The sequence below is a fragment of the Mustela putorius genome, unplaced genomic scaffold, assembly GCF_011764305.1.
Source record: "Mustela putorius furo isolate JIRA1106 unplaced genomic scaffold, ASM1176430v1.1 tig00003898_pilon_pilon_pilon, whole genome shotgun sequence".
In the NCBI taxonomy this organism is placed as follows: domain Eukaryota; kingdom Metazoa; phylum Chordata; class Mammalia; order Carnivora; family Mustelidae; genus Mustela; species Mustela putorius.
This window is the reverse complement of record NW_025422047.1, coordinates 14,522,215-14,539,941: the sequence shown is the minus strand read 5'-3', so window position 1 is coordinate 14,539,941 and position 17,727 is coordinate 14,522,215. Positions and strand designations below refer to the sequence as shown.

The 17,727-nt window shown below is 43.1% G+C and overlaps 1 protein-coding gene across 8 annotated transcripts in view; it reads right to left on the bottom strand.

Annotated features, from left to right (window-relative positions):
• DUT (deoxyuridine triphosphatase) overlaps positions 1 to 13,624 on the bottom strand; it is a 41,167-nt gene extending 27,543 nt beyond the window's left edge. For 2 of the 8 annotated variants that reach the window (XM_045067630.1, XM_045067631.1), the window contains exons 1-6: positions 12,970 to 13,229; positions 12,311 to 12,446; positions 9,656 to 9,747; positions 7,902 to 7,946; positions 1,623 to 1,697; positions 1,400 to 1,470 (exon numbers count right to left, since the gene is read on the bottom strand). In XM_045067630.1, the coding sequence (XP_044923565.1) occupies positions 1,400 to 1,470; positions 1,623 to 1,697; positions 7,902 to 7,946; positions 9,656 to 9,747; positions 12,311 to 12,446; positions 12,970 to 13,120 (570 nt within the window). In that variant the 5' untranslated portion in view covers positions 13,121 to 13,229. Of the gene's footprint in view, positions 1 to 477; positions 978 to 1,399; positions 1,471 to 1,622; positions 1,698 to 7,901; positions 7,947 to 9,655; positions 9,748 to 12,310; positions 12,447 to 12,969; positions 13,231 to 13,406 lie in introns of those variants that run through there. The other 6 variants (XM_004751341.3, XM_004751340.3, XR_006602831.1 and 3 more) reach the window with 6 other exon arrangements.
• Between the last annotated feature and the right edge of the window lie 4,103 nt (positions 13,625 to 17,727).

The following is a 17,727-nucleotide window of genomic DNA, read 5'->3' as shown; positions in this document are numbered from 1 at the left end:
TAACCTAAGGATTCTCTTCTTCCCAAATGTCACTAAGATCCTTAAGATCAAAAACTTTTTGGGGGGCACCTGGGTGGCTCAGTGGGTTAAGCCTCTGCCTTTTACTCAGGTCATAGTCTCAGGGTCCTGGGATGGAGCCCAGCATCAGGCTCTGTGCTCAGCAGGGAGCCTGCTTCCCCCCTCTCTCTGCCTACTGATCTGTCAAACTAATAAATAACATCTTTAAATAGATACCCAAAACATTCTTTTTAAGATTTTATTTATTTGACAGAGAGAGAGCACAAGCAGAGAAGTGGCAGGCAGGGGGAGGGGAGAAGCAGGCTTCTCACTGAGCAAGGAGCCCTACATGAGGCTCCATCTCAGAACCTCGGGATCATGGCCTGAGCCAAAGGCAGTCGCTTGACTGACTGAGCCACCCAGGAGCCCCGAGATCAAAAACATTTTTGAGAGCAATGAAGAGAAGGTACGAACAAGGAATAACTTCAACTTCTTTTTATTATCTTTTTAGTTCACTTCATACAATAATTTGTATCTGTGAAAGAATTCAAATTCGTTGAATGAAAGGCACTGCTTATGATTCACAAAGCAACTAAATAAGTTGAAGAGAAAGCATTTAGTGAATTAAATAATACAGGGTTTTTGGGTCTGTAATCGATATACATCCAATTAAAAAAATAAAAACAGTTTGTATTAGCTCACCACACAGATTTATACAATAATCAGATGTGTAAAAACATAAGCATGTCAGGTTTTAGGGGACCCCCCCCAACAGAGGCATCTTTTCCTAATTCCTAAGAGAACCAGTTTTAGAAACTAAAGCTATTATGTTTATGGATGTGCAAAACACCAAAACACTTTAAGCAAAAACTCTTTATTTCTAAGAAACAGTATGTTTTCTCATTTTCTATTCTTGGCATAACTTAATTCTTCCCAGTGGAACCAAAACCTCCTGAACCCCTTTCAGTGTCATCTAAAACCTGAAAAGACATAAAGGTGGTTGCCAGGTAGTTAATTTCAGTTCTCCAGTTCTCTCTAGCTCCTAACCTGTTAGACTTTTATTCTTGCTGTAAGACTTTTATTCTTTCAAAGAGATTACAAAAAGAAAATCAATATTTTTTAAAGCTCCATAAATAAAACATTGGGAAATTTTCAAAAAAGCTAAGAGAAAAAGAATTTCAGGGTATGCTTAAATGATTTATTACCCAAAGTAATGCCATATAATAGCTAAAAAAAAAAATTCATTAAATTCTAAAACTAAGTTTTTAATTTGCTTTAAATAGGACTATTATATGTGCTATTATTTAGTTACAAATAGCATAGGAAACCCTTGAAATTGTATTTTTCCCTTCACTAAAGAGGTGACATCATTTATTCCCTGCTTGGCTTTTATGATACTTACCTGAACTTCCTCTATTTCTGGATAAAAAATCCGTTCACAAATGAGCTGTGCGATCCGATCTCCCTTTTTGACTTGAAAGGAAATAAGAGTTTATTACTGATATTTTATTAATGCTTTCTCTAATCTTGCCTGTACAGTCAGAATTAGAGGGAGCACGTGTTATCCAGACACTCAGGATTCAGAAAACTTACGGCATTTATGTGACTAAATGCATTTAACATACCTTCAAACTTTTCTTTGCCAAAATTAAACAGCACGACACCCACATTTCCTCTATAATCTTCATCTATGACGCCAGCTAAGGAAAGAAGAGTAAACATGAGCGCGGTTTACGCTACCAAAACACGGAGGGTATACAATTACCTCAAAACCATTCTTATGTAGCTCCGAGATTTTAATCCTCACAAACAAGTAAGTGAATTTTGCTCTGGAACTAGGTAAAGTCTGGAAACTAAGAAATGAGTCTTACTAAAATGCAAATACATAGAATGGTCCTAATTTTCCCACCTGTCACCCTTACAGATGGTGCCATTTCTTATTCTAAACTGGGAGTAGGTACTTAGGATCTCAGATGGGTCATCCTCACTCCCAAACTCCTGTGCATCTGCTGCACACCTGCTAAAAAGACCAGAAGAAAAGTACAACTTGGGCTTTAAGGGCTTTTCCTGGTAGCTGCTTCCCACTAATATCCAGATTGAAATATGATGGAGTCATAAATAAAAATGTCCAACAGCCTGAAGATCTGCAGTGGAATTACTCAGTGCTGATGCCGTTAGGCCTCAGGCCGGCTAATATCAGAACACTCATTTTATAACAAAAATTTAAAAATGGAGGTGAATCCTTCCATTCATATTCCACCTCTCTTTTTAATGTGAGCCACCAGCCCTTCTTAGAGCGTGAGCTCTCGGAAGACATTTGCACATCAGCCTAGTAATGAGCACACTTTTCCGTAACCCCGTGTGTGATCAGGACCTGTTTGAGATTACAAACACAGGGACAACAAATCTTTGCAGGAGAGGACTTGAGCCAGGGCCCTGCCTTGGCCCAGAGAGGTCCATTTACCAGGCTTTTGGCATTTAACTTTGAGCCAAGAACTTAAAATGTTTCCATAAACATAAGCACAGGTAACACAGGTGTAGCAGGCCTTCCCATTTCCTCCTTCAATACTGATATAATTCACAACTCAGCGGTTCTTAGAATATTCAGAATTGTGGAACTGTGCAACCATCACCACAATCAGTTTGGGGGACCATTTTCATTACCCTGAAACAAAATCCCCTATTAGGAGTCACTTCTCTTCCTCCTCATCCTCCCCACTGCCAATTTCCTTTTATACATGTTCATTCTTTCCTCCCAGTTTGTTAGATGGTGGCTAGGACTCATGGGACCCCAATTAAATGTAGCTCCATGTTATAGCTTATGTATTAATAACACCCCACCTCCTAAAAACCAAACACACAAAACTCTTATTAAAGAAAAAGAAAAGAAAAATAATCAGGAATGTACCTCAATGGGTATCAATGCTGACTGACCAAACTCATAATTATTTGAAGGTCAACTGAAAAAAAAAAAAATTAAAAAAAAAAAAAAAAAAGAACAAAAGTAAGACTTCCCTTTCAATTTTCTTGTAGGAGGGAAAAATCCAGCACGGGGTAAAGTACTCAGAAAAACCAACCTTTTAGATTTCTCCAGAGGATTATGGAAGAAGTTTAAATGAATGCTTGTGCTTTATGAATAACTAACTGGGGATAAATGAAATCAAACTGAGCCTTCTTAAAGGTGTAGCATTTTTAAGAGTTTGAATTAAAGATAACTAATTTTTTAAAATGCTTATTTTATTTGTCAAAGAGAGAGCACAGGCAGGGGGAACAGCAGGCAGAGGGAGAAGCAGGCTCCCCGCTGAGCAAGGAGCCTGATCCGGGACCAATCCCCCTAGGATCTTGATGTGAGGTGAAGGCAGCCACCCAGGCGTCCCAAAGATAAGTAATTTTAAACCGTGAGAAGCAGGGGCAGATAAGTAGCAGAAAGGCCGCAGAGCTCGTTCATATCATGTCTAGACTGCTAGCTGCATAGAAACAAAACCTTGACCAATTCAAAGAATCCTGAAAACTGGCATCTTTCCCCACTGCCACTTGACCATTAAATTAGTCCTTAATGTGTAATTGGTAGAACGATGGGACCAGCTGTTTTCTGTATTATCTACACACAGAAAGTTCTGGCTGTACAACAACCTGGATGGGATTCAGTGGAGAAACCCCTGCAGAGAACACGCTATTCCCTGCTGGAACGTGTGACCCCAGAAGACCATAGAATCTCTGAGCTGGAGATCTCAAGTGCAGGCAAGTACTCATTTGTCTGGAAGGGGCTCAATGAAGACAATGCAGACGGACTTCTGAACTCTTAGTTTCTACTTTGTAAGAAAAACCTTAGATTACACAAATACTACACATACATATAAAATAAAATAATGTTCCCCTACCTTCCCTCGGGTAGCCAATGTTACAGAAATAGATTTTACGTATTACTTTCTTGTATATTAGTCAGGTGTCAGATGTCCTTGTATTTTAGTGATTTTCAATCTCATCACAAAGTTTCCAGAAGGCACTTCCCTGATCAAAGGGTGTGTACATTTAAAATTTTAATGGATATTTCTAGATTACCTTGCAAAAAAGGTATAGCAATCAAACTTCTATCAGCGATATTTAAGAATGCCCAATTCCAAAGTCCTTACCAGTACCAAATGACAGCAATCTTTTTTTTTTTTTTAAAGACTTATTTATTTGAAAGTACGCATGTGAGTGGCGGGGAGGGATAAGGAGAGAGGAAGAGGGAGAGAGACTCTCAAGCAAACTCTGCTGAACATGGAGCCAGATCTCACGACCTGAACTGAAACCAAAAGTTGGACGCTTAATCAACTGAGGCACCCAGACACCCCCAATTAAAAAAAATTCTAGGGGAGTCTGGGTGGCTCGTGGGTTAAGCCTCTGTCTTCAGCTCAGGTCACGATCCCAGGGTCCTGGGATAGAGTGCATCGGGCTCTGCTCAGCGGGGAACTTACTTCTGCCTCCCCTTCTGCCTGCTTCTCTGCCTACTTGTGATCTCTCTCTCTCTCTCTCTGCCAAATAAATAAATAAATAAAATAAAAATCTTAAAAAATATATATATCAATTGAAAAAAAAAATTCGAGGCGCCTGGGTGACTCAGTTGTTAAGCGTCTACCTTCGGCTCAGGTCTTGATCCCAGGGTCCCGGGATTGAGCCCCGTATCAGGCTCCCTGCTCAGTAGGAAGCCTGCTTCTCTCTAGCTCTCCCACACCCCCTGCTTGTGTTCCCTCTCATCGTGTCTCTCTCTGTCAAATAAATAAATAAAATCTTTTTAAAAAATCCTAAAAAAAATTCTAGCCACTGTGATGAGTGAAAAATGCTATCTCATGGCTTTACTTTGCATTTCCCTGATGACTAATGAGGTTAGAATGTTTTTTCTCTGTATGTCTGTTGCACATTTATATGCCTATTCTATATTTTATTTATGATTTTTTCCCTCATTGCACAATTTCCCTTATCGGTTTGTTTGGGTATTTAAATCTTTTACCTATGATCTGTAAGTATTTATGTTTTTACTATATGGCATCTTCTCCCACACAAAAATGATCCCTTTTGGAAAGACCTTTGCTATGTAGCTATCAGGTAGTCTCATCAAACTCATATCTAGCATACCCACAAATCAGGTGTCTTGAACTCTGTAAAGCCAGATATCCACCAAGATTTTCTGCTTCGCACAGAGATGTGAAAACCCTTTTAACTAACTAACTAAAAGAAATGAAGCTGTTCAAAGTCAATTAAAATGTATGGCAGAAAAAAATGCATCCTCAATAATACTTTTTTTTAGCATGAATGCCAACCATATGAAAAATCCAATTGTTCCAAGTTTATTCATTACTCAGAGAAAATCTTTCCTTCAAGAAAAGCCCAAGACATTCTTTTTCTACATAAGGAACATAAGCATCAGGGATATTTCTCTTCATGAGAAAGCAGAAAGTATTTTGAAGTTATCACTGGAAAAATCATACACTGGAACTGGCAGAGTAATTAACTGACTTCAGGCAAAAGTTTTACTGTGTCAAGACTTTGGCATGTCATTTGTTGGAAACCTTCTTTAGTGAAAACTATCCACACCTACCAGATGTGAATTCTGAACAGAATCCTGCATACTCAACTTTTCCCTTTGACCCTTATTTACAGCCTGGGATTTCTAACAACATCTCTCTTCTGAAGTAAAAACTGTGGCCAACTATGATAAACGTGTGCCTAAGAGACATTTTTAAGAGACTCTGCGTCCAAGAACACACCACAATGTGATTTTATGAATAATACCACACCAACCACCAGGCAAACTAACTTTCCGTTTCATTTACATGAATCCTTCAGAAGGCTGTTTTAAACAACAAAAATTAGTTACAAAGTCAGAAAAAAAACCCCACAAAAACGTTGCCAAATTAAAAAAAAAGTCTATGAATTCTCTATAAGAAATATAACTTATAGGGGCAAGTGGGTGGCCCAGTGGGTTAAGGCCTCTGCCTTCGGCTCGGGTTGTGATCCCAGGGTTCTGGGATCAAGCCCTACGGAGAGCCTACTTCCTCCTCCCTCTCTCTACCTGCCTCTCTGCTTACATGTGATCTATCTGTCAAATAAATAAATTAAAAAAAATAAAGAACTATAACTTACAGGGTCTAATAAGTGCCAAGAGATATGTTGCATGTATTATCACTCAATCCTCCTATCCTTGTGAGGCAGGCACACTAATTTTCATTTCATGGAAGAGCAAACTGAGGCTCAGAAAGTACTAACTAGCCTATGAATGACAAAGCTGGGACCCAAGTCTAGTTGCTACTCCAAAGCCCATGTTCCTTTCACAACCCTTTGAAATTTCCTTAAAAATATATGTAATCTCTTATATTCTGAAGTTACAGTCCTAAATTACCATACTTGATGTTTTAAAAGTATTTTTGAAAAGCAAGCATAACTGAGCCCAGGCAATTCTCCAGCCAAAGGGGCTGTTCATCCCTGCTGTGTCAAACCTGGCTCCTCTTCAGTCCCCAAGAAAGGGCAGCCTTGGGAATCCTGTCTTGCCCCACAGCACCACCTAGTGACACTAAGAGGAGGCTGAGGGCAGGCCAGAAACAAGCCCGGGACATGCCTCATTCCTTACTTAATGCCTGCAGCACCAGTTAATGGCAAGCTAATTTAGGGCAGCACCTGGTTGGTGAGAGATGGAGTGAGGGGACACCCAGCATTTACTTGCAGCGTAAAGAACAGAGGGACTAGAATCACGGGTGAAGATTCCAGGGTTTATATGTCTGCTTGGGATGATCTCTAAGTCAGTTCTCTATCTGCTAAAAAGTAGCTTTGTGGGGCGCCTGGGTGGCTCAGTGGGTTAAAGCCTCTGCCTTCAGTTCAGGCTCAGGTCATGATCCCAAGGTCCTGGGATAGAGCCCCGCATCAGGCTCTCTGCTCAGCAGGGAGCCTGCTTCCCCCTCTCTCTGCCTGCCTCTCTGCCTACTTGTGATTTCTGTCTGGCAAATAAATAAATAAAATAAAATAAAATAAAAAGTAGCTTTGTAAGTATGGAGGGATTTGGAAAATCTAGCATACCCACGAACTGGAGGGCCAGGATACCTAATTGGGTGAGGCACTCTGCTCACTACGATGGGAATACAAGTCGGGACAAAGGTCAGTACTCCAGAAAGGAGATGGAACACAGTATCAGAAAGGTGAGAATTTCCTGAAGGTGAGGGTAGTTAGGCAGCAGATAGCACGAGGGCAAAGCAGGGATGGGGCTCTTCACGAAAGGGGCTCTACAATGAAGTTGTTGACTTTGGGAGATGTAAGGCTTTATCATAAGGGAAACAGGAGTCGCTAAGTACTCGCTTGACAAAAAATGTAGATAGGGAAGCATAGTGTTTTCTCTTCTAACCTAGGGAGTCACTTTTTATATTTTGCCAAATGTGGATAGCTCTTCTATACAGGTATGAAAATTCTTACAAGACTGACCTGCATTTTCTGTAAACTTTTGCTTAAATAATTTAACAGCGATGCTTAAATAATTTAATTACTTAAGCAAAACATACTTGCTTAAAAAAAATGACATGAAAGCTTTCCCTACCCTTATAAAACTAACTTTCTTTTAAGAATAGAGTCATTTTTGAACTAAACGCAGATTATCACTAAGCCAGGGCAAAAATCCTATCCATAGGATAATGTCTAGTTAGCCTATTATTAAAACAACATGCATTTCATCATGGTCACTTTAAAATTAGACATAACCAAATAAAATCTGAAACTGCATCACGATTGTTTATTATTTCAGAGGTGGAACTTTCTAAAGAAGTAAAAGAACAAAAATCATTTTCTTGTCTTGAATCTGTCATTTGATTACTACCTGTTAAGCAAAGGCAAAGTAAACACAAGCACATATTTACAGAATGAAATTGTAAACATATTACCTCCTACATCGATGAAGTGTTTTGCAGCCAAGCCAGAACGGGGAGCTAAAAAACAAAAAACAAAAACAAAAAGGAAGTGGGCCCCTTTGCAGGGGGAGATGCAATACTGGATGTAATTTACACAATTTCAGCATGCCACTCTCATCTCCGAAGACATCTACCTCTTCATCTTAACTTTAGCAGATGGTTCTGGATCCAAGAATCTATTTATTATACTGTTTTTTAAAATAGGAAAGAACAGTGTAGAAAAACTGGACAAAGTTTAATTCAAAGGCAGCTTAAATCACTCCCACACGACTTCAGTCCATTGAGGATTCGCAGTGGCCTGGCAGTGGACCATTGGGGTAGACTGAGAGATGAACAACTGGGGATAACCTCGGCCAACGCTTTCAAGCAGTCTGCCACAAAGGGCGGACTGCAGCTGGCAGTAACAGGGCTGAGGAAGAAGACTTTTGTTTTAAGATGGGAGATCTGAACATGATGCAGTCTAGATGGGAAGAGGGCAGAGGAGGAGGGTGGAGAGAGACAGATATAAACTTAACCAAGGAGTAGCAGAGCTTAGCCTAGAAACTGGGAATCTTACTCTTAATTCAAAAGCCAAATGATGCACCTGTATAAACAAACGAACCAGAGTAAGATAAAAGGCCTGGTATCAGTCAGGCACATGGTCAAAAACTAATCCTTAAAAATTCAATTCTCATGTTTTTTATTCTTAAAATGAAAGTATAAACAAGCAAACTTTGTACCTTACATTTGTTGACTTGGGCATCAGGCCTCTCATTAATTATTCCAGCTTCTAGTTTTCTATTCCAGAATAATTTAAATCAGGCACTTGTCATTAAATGCTGCTGCTTCCTGCTTTTCCTTTTATTTCAATTCCATCTCCTCATCTCTACCCCGCAAAATACTCTCAGCCAAATGCTACCAAAAGGAGATAAAGAAAGAGCCCATCTCGTTTTTCTTTGAAAGACAGAAGTATGAGCAGTTCTCACACTCATGGTCACAAGATGGTGGTGGTCTAGCCCCTTCCCACCCACAGTTCCATTTGTTCCTTCATGTTTACTCTGAAGCTAGAAAGTGATTATGCAATTTAAGAACATTCTGAACGCTCTCTCCAGTGACAGCGACCGGCTCTTCGTTGTCATAGCTCTTCCCACTTTGATGGTACCTGAAGGGTACCCGTGACCCCAACATACCCCTTGGGAAAACACCCAAAGGGGGAAAGGCTAAATGGTCTGATGGACTCTGAGCGAAGAGAAGCAAAAAGTTTTACTCTCAGGATAAAAGATGCTGTGTGCCATTAGCCCAACCGTGCCTCTATTTTCTTCTATTACAAACATTAGCCATTCATTCTCTTCATCATCTTCACGAAGACCTCTAACCTCAGATGCAGTCCAATCCTTGGAGGGGGAGTTCAGTTAAAAACCACCTGTGTTTTCCGTGTCTCAGTGAGGAGTTGAGAGAAAAACTCCACGTCCAACGTGAGCCTCCTAAGAGCTCAAGGAATCAGAAAAGAGAGAGGGGGAGGATGGGGGGGCAGTGGTAGGCGTATATGTGTGTGCAAAAAAGAGATATGTAACTGAAATGTAGTTTTCAAGCAGCTGTATCTGCCATCACAGCTGGCACTTCTTTATTTTAGGACCCATGCCAAACAATATCCCTTCCCTCACTTATACCCTGAATGAAACTGAGATGAAGGAAGAGATCACAAAGGAAGAGCTTGACAAATAGTTACCATGTCTTAAATCACTTACCTACTCTTCCATAGCACCCAGAAGGAAGAGCTACCTGAATGTCCGTTTTCACAAGGGCCTTCTCCATAGGTGGCAGCGTATAATCATAGGCACTAGGAAAATGAAAGGAAATTACCAGTATTTATTCATAAAATTGTATTTCTTTTTTTTCCTTATGACTAAATATATAGAATTGCTTTAAATACATCTCATAAAATAATCACAAAATAATTCATGCAATCTTAAATTTCAATAACCCATCTAAGAGTTGAGTACTCTAAATTTCCAATTCAGATTTAAAAAAAGTTTAGGGGTGCCTGGCTGGCTAAGTCGGTGGAGTGTGTAACTCTTCCTCCTTCCTTTCCTTTTTTTTTTTTTTTAGAGATGGGGAGAGAGAAAGAGAGAGAGAAGCGAGGGCAGAAGTGGGAGAAGGAAAGGGAGAGAATCAACACAGGGCTCAATCTCACAACCCTGAGATCATGAGCTGAGCTGAAACCAATAGTCAGATGCTTAACCGACTGAGCCACCCAAACGCTCCAAGTATGTGACTCTGGATCTCGTGGTCGTGAGCTGGAGCCCCACATTCGGTGTAGAGATCATTTAAAAATAAAAATTTATGAAGAAGGTAGTGGCAGACATTTCCTTTTAGTTGATTCTTAAAATGGTGCTACCTTTAGACATAGTCATTCTGGTGAATTTTTTTGGCTTAAGAGGTTATCAACATGTAATCTTGTTCTCCCCAGACAAAATCTGTTGGGAAATTGATGTGCATATTACCAGGGGCTGGCAGAAAGGCAGACTTTTCAAAGATGCATGCTTCACTAACACAATATAAAAAGAGGAAGAAAAAGAAAAAACCAAGGAGGGATGTGCAAATAATGGTGGCATGGCAAGATCCTGAACTCACCCACTCCCACAGACACACCAAACCCACAGCTACGTATGGATCATTTCCCTCTGAAAAAGAGCCAAGAAAGAAGGGCAAATACTCGCTAATAACAGCTAACATTTACTAAGCCCTTACTCTGTGCCAGGTACAGTCCTAAATGCTGTATATAACTCATTTTATTCTCACAACAATCCTCTAATGATTAGGGAGGACACGCAGAAGGAAGGAGAAAATGGGTGGACAACACGGAGGAAGGGGGAGTAGAGCTTTGTTTTATCTGTTCTGCGGGTCTCGGGAGTTAACCAAGCTTACCAAGCCAACACCATGAACCTCACTGCCTGGGGGACAGAGCTGATCACTAAGAAGAGGCCCTGGAGAAGGGCACTACTAAGGACCCGATTCTCTAAGATCCAACCAGCAAATGCTGCTACTGTTGCTATGACTGTAGCTCCCTTCAATAGAAATCTGAGATTTTATGATGAGCAGAACTATGAGTTATTTAGGAGACTTTAATGCAGACTAGTAACAGTATTACATTTTTACTTCTTTCATTGGGACTTCCTCTTTCAATAGTTAGACTAATTTATTAGAGAGAAGTTATTTCCATGTCTATTTCTGTATATAGTCATCTTTGTTCATTAGAAGGATATTTTAAGTATCTTAAATCTAAATCTCTCATATGACTCACAATGCCCAGACATAGTACTCCATCACTCCACTTTCATCCATGAAAACCAAGGGACTGAATACATCCCTTTCAGCTATAACAGGCCATACTCGCTTTTCCTTTTCTTTCCTTTCTTCATTACTTGCCTCACACACTCCTTTCTCCCCTTCTCCCATACTTGTATGACTTAGACCAGTAGTTCTCACAATAGAATTACCCAGGATGCTTTAAAATAAATCCTAAGGATGTAGTCAAGTAGTAAACACCCATTCCCCCCAGTATCCCTGTTCATTTACCTTAATGGCTTCAGTGACCAAACACAGTAGTTAAGGGTAGGGGGAAGCAATGAATTAAGGGTCACAAATTTTACTACATTCCAACCCTGGGGCAATCACTTCAGCTCTTTACAAGTACCCTCACCTGTAAAAAGGTTAGTAACAACTACTTCAGGACTGCTGCAAGGATTTTTAAAAATCGCACACATAAAGTTTTCAGTAGAGGTAAAAAGTGCTGAACCGATGGAAGGGTGGTAGCATTCCCAACATTCCCAACGCGATTCATATTCGTACTCTTTCTGACATTCCCAGTACTTGGAGTGAACTTAAGTAGGGACATACAGAGAAATTCCACAGTTCCTTTAAGGCAGAAGCACCTGTCATTCATCCTCCCTGGGTTATTTCCACACTCAGCACCTAGACGTCCCCCGTGCCTTTTCTTCCTATTGTGCCCTGCATCACCCGCAGGCCACGCTTTGAAGCCAAGGCGGGCCTTATTCACCTCTACCTTCCACTTGGAAGGGGTACGATAAAGGTTGCAAAACAAATAATGCCTTGGTGGACATTTATCTGTAGTTACCATTCTGCACGCTCCTGTCAAATTCTTACTGAATTTATGCTCAAGAGGAAAACTAAAATTTTTCAACACTAGAAAAGGACGGAAAGCCTACATATATGCAAAAAGGGTTTGTTTCTGTAATCTTTCAGGCGAAGTTGGAAGCTGTGGCAACAGATGGCAAGATTATAAGCGAACATGACTGAGAGCCCTAGAACTCCAGAACCGGGCCTTCTCCGGGTGGGGCAGCGATGGCGCGGGCAGAAGGCGGCCGGGAGTCCCCACTCACCTGTACAAGTCGTAGCCCGCAGCCCGCGCGGACCCCTTGGTCGGGGCGGTGGCGTGCTCGGAGAGCCGGACGAAGCGAAGCCGCATGCCGTCCTCCGAAGGCCGGGGCCGCTTGCTGGGGGAGGGGGCGGGTGTCGCTTCAGAGCAGGGCATGGCAGGACAGCACGCGAGAAAGGACAGCAGCAGACAAGACAGAGGGATACAGAATTAGCTCGCCCGCCAGAACTTAAATCTCCCGCCGGCCCACCCCTGGACGAGCCCACAATCCCGGCTGAGAGGGGACGCCTGATTCAACTTGGGGTTGCAAAGGCCTCTGGGAAAGCGGATTTGGGATAGGAAACTCCTGCGCCTTCTCAGGCTTTTCCAGCTCAGGGTACAGAGCCATCCCGTGCTTGAAGAGCTACGGAGGCCTCCCGCTCACACCACAGAAAGCAACCACTTCCCCCATCAGGAGGGCCTAATGGACTCGCGCGCGCGCGCGCGGAGAGGGGCTGCTCCTCCTTCCAGGGCCCAACCCGGTGGGCTTCCGGGTCCCGGCGGCCCGCCGCCTCCTCCCCCTGCTCCCCCTCCTCTCCCGGAGGCCGCGGGGAGGGCCGGCCGGGCGCTGAGCCTCCCCACGCGCCCGACGAGGCGCGTCCTGGCAGCCCGCCCCGACATTACTGGCGCCGCGGCAGCCCCGGCTCCGGCTGCGAGTGCTGGACAGCGGCCGGAAGGGAGGCCCCGCGGCTTCGGCTCTCGGCCCGGCGCGCAAGCGGAGCACGGACGTAAAGAAATGCTGGCGGAGCGCGGGGTGCGGGCCGAGGGGAGTCATTCCCCCCAGGCTGGGGCGCTGGTTGGTCTTCCGCTCCCTCAGGCGCGCGCCGGGTCTGCACCCTATAGACGCGTCCGGGTTCGTTTGACCTCGGAAGCAGTAACCGCCGCCGTCTGACGAGGAGCGCACGGAGGCGGCACATCCGTCTCCCTCCGGCCGGCGCAGGCCCTGGGCCCCCAGGCACGGCGTCTCTGCCTCCCTCCTTCGACCCGCATCTTTTTTGTGGCCCGTTTTGCAAGAACTAACTAGAGGCCCAGAGCCTGGCCTCTGCGCACTGCTGAGTTACCTGGGGCCGCCCTAGTCGCGGCCATGGCTCCGCCCGTTCTAATCTCGGGGAGCCGCAAAGCAACGGAACCGCATCACGATGCCCGTGACAGTCGCTGTGTTCAGTGATACGTCCTAGGCTGCGAGCAAGGCAGCGTGTCCCTTTCCGAACAGCACCCGCAGTGCACGGCGTGTCGTTTACCCTTAAAAGAAGGCGAGGGCATGGTCTGGGGATGATCCCAGCGACAACTGAAGTTGCTAGCGCTGTTTCCTGCGACTCTGGGGTGGGGCGGGCTGGGGAGGTCTCGGGTAGGGGGGCAGCGGCTAGGATTCGAGCGAGATCCTGAGCAGGGATGAGTCAATAACTGCATAGGTAATGGTAAACTGGGTTTTCTAGGATATAAATATGTCCAGTTATTTCCAGAACCGAGGCAAAAAAGCTGAAAACCAAAATATAATACAGCTTGTCAAAGGGGAACTATAGGACAGTTTTAGAAAAATGGCAACATTAGGGCATTGTTGAGGAATCTTCTAGCCTTTCCTGCTGTGCCTTATGCGCCCCACCTCTGTAGGTTCCTATTGGCCCTTTTTTAAAAATGTTGCGATTCCTGTGGATGAGGTTATGGATTATACTCTATTTATACTATTCTCCCATGCCTTTACGTATCTGCCACCTGATGGGGCGCCTGGGTTGTTGCGCTGGCAGAAAGAAAGGGTTGCTTAAGATGGCGAAAGCCCCCGCCACAAAACCTGAGCTCGGACAGGAGAACAAGGACCCAAGCAGGAATCTTAAAACCCTCCCGCCCCGGGCTCCCGTGGACCAATGGGACCCTGACAAGCAGGAATCTGAGACCCCCGCCCTGGGCTCCAGTGGACCAATGGGACCCTGACGAGCAGGCGAAATACCCAAATAAGGGAAACTTGCCAAAAGACCCCTGAACTCCCCTTGAGGCCCTTAAAAGCCCCCTTCTCCCAGTCTTGGGCGCGACTTCTGCCACTCTGCTTTCCAGAGTCCCGGAACCTCGCCGGAGGGTGCCCACCTCCTCCTGGCACGACTTTCCTGGCTCCCCTTCTCTTGAGGCCTGAAACTTCGCCCTGGAGAGTGTTTTTAATAAGTCTTGCATTGCACCCACTTCGCCTGGTGTTGTGTTTATCTCGTCGGAAAAACTTTACATGGGTGACTACTCCTGTGGTTAAGCATCTGACTTGATTTCTGCTGGTGCCTTGATCTCAGGGTCTTCAGTTCCGCCCTGCCTTACTAAAACAAAACGAACAAAAAATAACTACCACCTGAGCACTCCACTTGCTCGCCTATAGCAACATAATCTGGGCCCTGCTAGTTCTCCAAACTCATCAGAGCCATCATCCTGCTCACCTCTGGCTCTTCTGTCTACAGCAGCTCTCTAACAAGTTTATGGACGCACTGGACGGAATTCCCCTCCTGGGAGTCTACACACATCCCTCCTTGGTTTGCACTTGTGTTTTAGCTCATCTCAGAAAGACTAATGCAGTTCATTTTGTCAGGGAAGGGCCTCACCACCGTGTTCCATCACAATAATCTTTTCTAATCACACCATGTATTACTACAATCTGTACTTCTTTCATTATTTTTCTCATTGTCTATTTGCTCTAGGAAAGTTCCAGGGGGCAGGGACCATGTATGTCTTCACTCACTACTATATTCCTGGGGCCTAGCTTACTGCCTGGCTCAGAAGACTACTTGATATATGTTTGTCCTATGAATGAGATTCATCACGCCCCTGTACAGGACCCCTTCTCAAAGTCTTGATTTTCCTGTCCACTCCTTAATTTTTTTTTCTTTTTCTTTTTTTAAAATAGAGAGTTGGAGAAGGGACAGAGGAAGAGAGAGAATCTTAAGCAGGCTGCACAGCCAGCTTGGAGCCCAACACAGGGATCAGATCTGGCAACCCTGAGATCATGACCTGAGCCAAATCAAAGGTCCGTTGCTTAATCACCTGAACCACCCAGGTGTCCTATGTCCACCCCTTTATTTTTAATCAATGCATTTTGTTACTCTATATATGCCTTTCCAAGGCCTGCAATGAAAAACTGGTCTACCCCTCCCCCACATTTCACTCCTCAGGGGAAAATGCTTCCAACTTTTTCTGGCTCTTTCTACTGGAGTGTACCTCCCCATTTCTTAAATTACATGTTGCCTTTTTTTTTTTTTAAGATATTTATTTATTTATTTATTTGACAGAGAGATCACAAGTTGGCAGAGAGGCAGGCAGAGAGAGGGGGAAGCAGGCTCCCCACCAAGCAGAGATCCCAATGTGAGGCTTGATCTAAGGACCCTGAGAACTTGACCTGAGCTGAAGGCAGAGGCTCAACCCTCTGAGCCACCCAGGCGCCCCTGCTGTTTTTTTTTTTTTAATGGCATAGAAATTATCTTCAGAATTAGGGTAGTTGAGGAATAAGTCTCTTACTGCTCTTTCCACCCCATTCTGCAAAGAGTTTTGTAATAATTTTTGGTTAAGTGAGCAGTACTTAAATCATGACTGTAAATATTATTCACTGTTGAGTAACGTGATATTATTTTTTAACACCTGTCCTCCTCAAGTTTAATAAAGGATGTTGTTCTTCCATTTGTCTTTGTTGGTAGTGGTGTTTTTGATTCACCTATTGCTTGTTGTTGGGTTTTTTTTTCCCCCAAGTGCTCCAGAGAATCCAGTACCTCACATTTGTCACATCAAATGATACACTGAAACACATCAAATCCCTTACCAGTTCCATTTACTCTCTCCCTCGCTCCTGTTTTCTTGCTCCAATCTCTGCACGTGACCCTCTGGTCCTGCTGAACAGCTATCATCCTGGCACTTCCCTTTGTCCTTCTCTTACAGTGAAGCCTTGGTTTTATGGATCTAGTATCTTCTAGTTTATTCCTTCATTTTGCTGGAGCACTTTCTCTAGTAATTACCTAAGGAAGTTCACATTAGAGATAAATTGAGTCCTAAAATATAATAATTGTAATGACTCCCTTTACCCAAACCCAAATAAAAATCTCACCTCATTCATGAAACTATTTTACAACCAGTAGTGAGCTCTGCCTTGTCCTATCTTGTACAATCCTTATTGTATCATTCATTAGCCATGTACTCCCGCTGTGTAATTGCCTCCTTTTATGCATTTTAACTTTCACATCAGAGCCAGAAACTTGTATGAATCCTTCAAAGCACCTACTTCAGTGTTTCATACAAAAGTTATTTGACACTTTTTAATACATAGGACCAAAAAAGGATTCTATTTCCTAATGTGAATAAAGTGTGTATTATTGTCGCTTTTCATCTGAGTTTATTTTAGATTGGAAGGAGAAAAGCATATATGCCAACTGCAAAAGAGTAATAGGTTAGTGCTCTGAACCAGAAAGCACTGAACATTCCTTCTGTGCCGGGAATGCCCAGCGATCCCTGTACTGACGGATGGAAGATTATGCAAACTTTGCTGTAAGAGAGAGAAGACAAGGGGGGCAACCACTCGGGGATGAAGACTCTTTGCTCTTCTTTCCTCCCACTTTGGTCCTTCAGGATAATCACAAATCCTTATCACTATTTCTCAAGCAAGTGAGGTGTGACAAGGGGTCTTACAGAAGCTAGAAGGATGTTTATGGGAAAGATAACGATATGCTAATCTCCATGGTCTAGGAGTTCCGCTAAACATAGCCTAAGGGACAATGCATACATCTCTTTAGATCAGGCATAGGCTGTTTAGGCTAAGAAAGCTTCCCAGGTTAACTCCCAGAGGCACTCCAAGGACAGCGTGCTCACACAGGCTCTGGCATTCCAAAGGCCTACGCCCTTCTCCCAAACCTTCCTTCACCCCCAGTGGCCTCTGTGTTACATTCTAGCAAGCCAGGTATTATGGCTGATTTCACGCTCTACATTAACCCCAACACTTATGACCACTGAAATATAAATTGATATGAAAACACATCCTAAATTCAGTACTCTACAGCAAAGAACTAGACATAGCTTATTTCCTGCTGTTTTTTTAATCATAATATAATTATCCAATCAGTCATGCTGATTAATTCAATTACATAAGTCTAGGGCCAACTTGAACCTGTTGAGAATGCAAGTCAGTACTTTACAAGCCAAGCTGTCCTTCCTATCTGTACCATTATAGGGAGAATTCTCTCTTTTTTTTTTTTATATTTTTATGTCTTTTTTTTTAAACAAAGACAATATGATGGTTACTTTATGTAAAGTATATTTTAAGTGCTTTATTAATATTAACTCATTAATATTAATATTAATCATGACAACCAGAAGAAGCAAGTGCTATTATCCCCATATTACACGTGGGGAAACCAAATCACGGGTTAA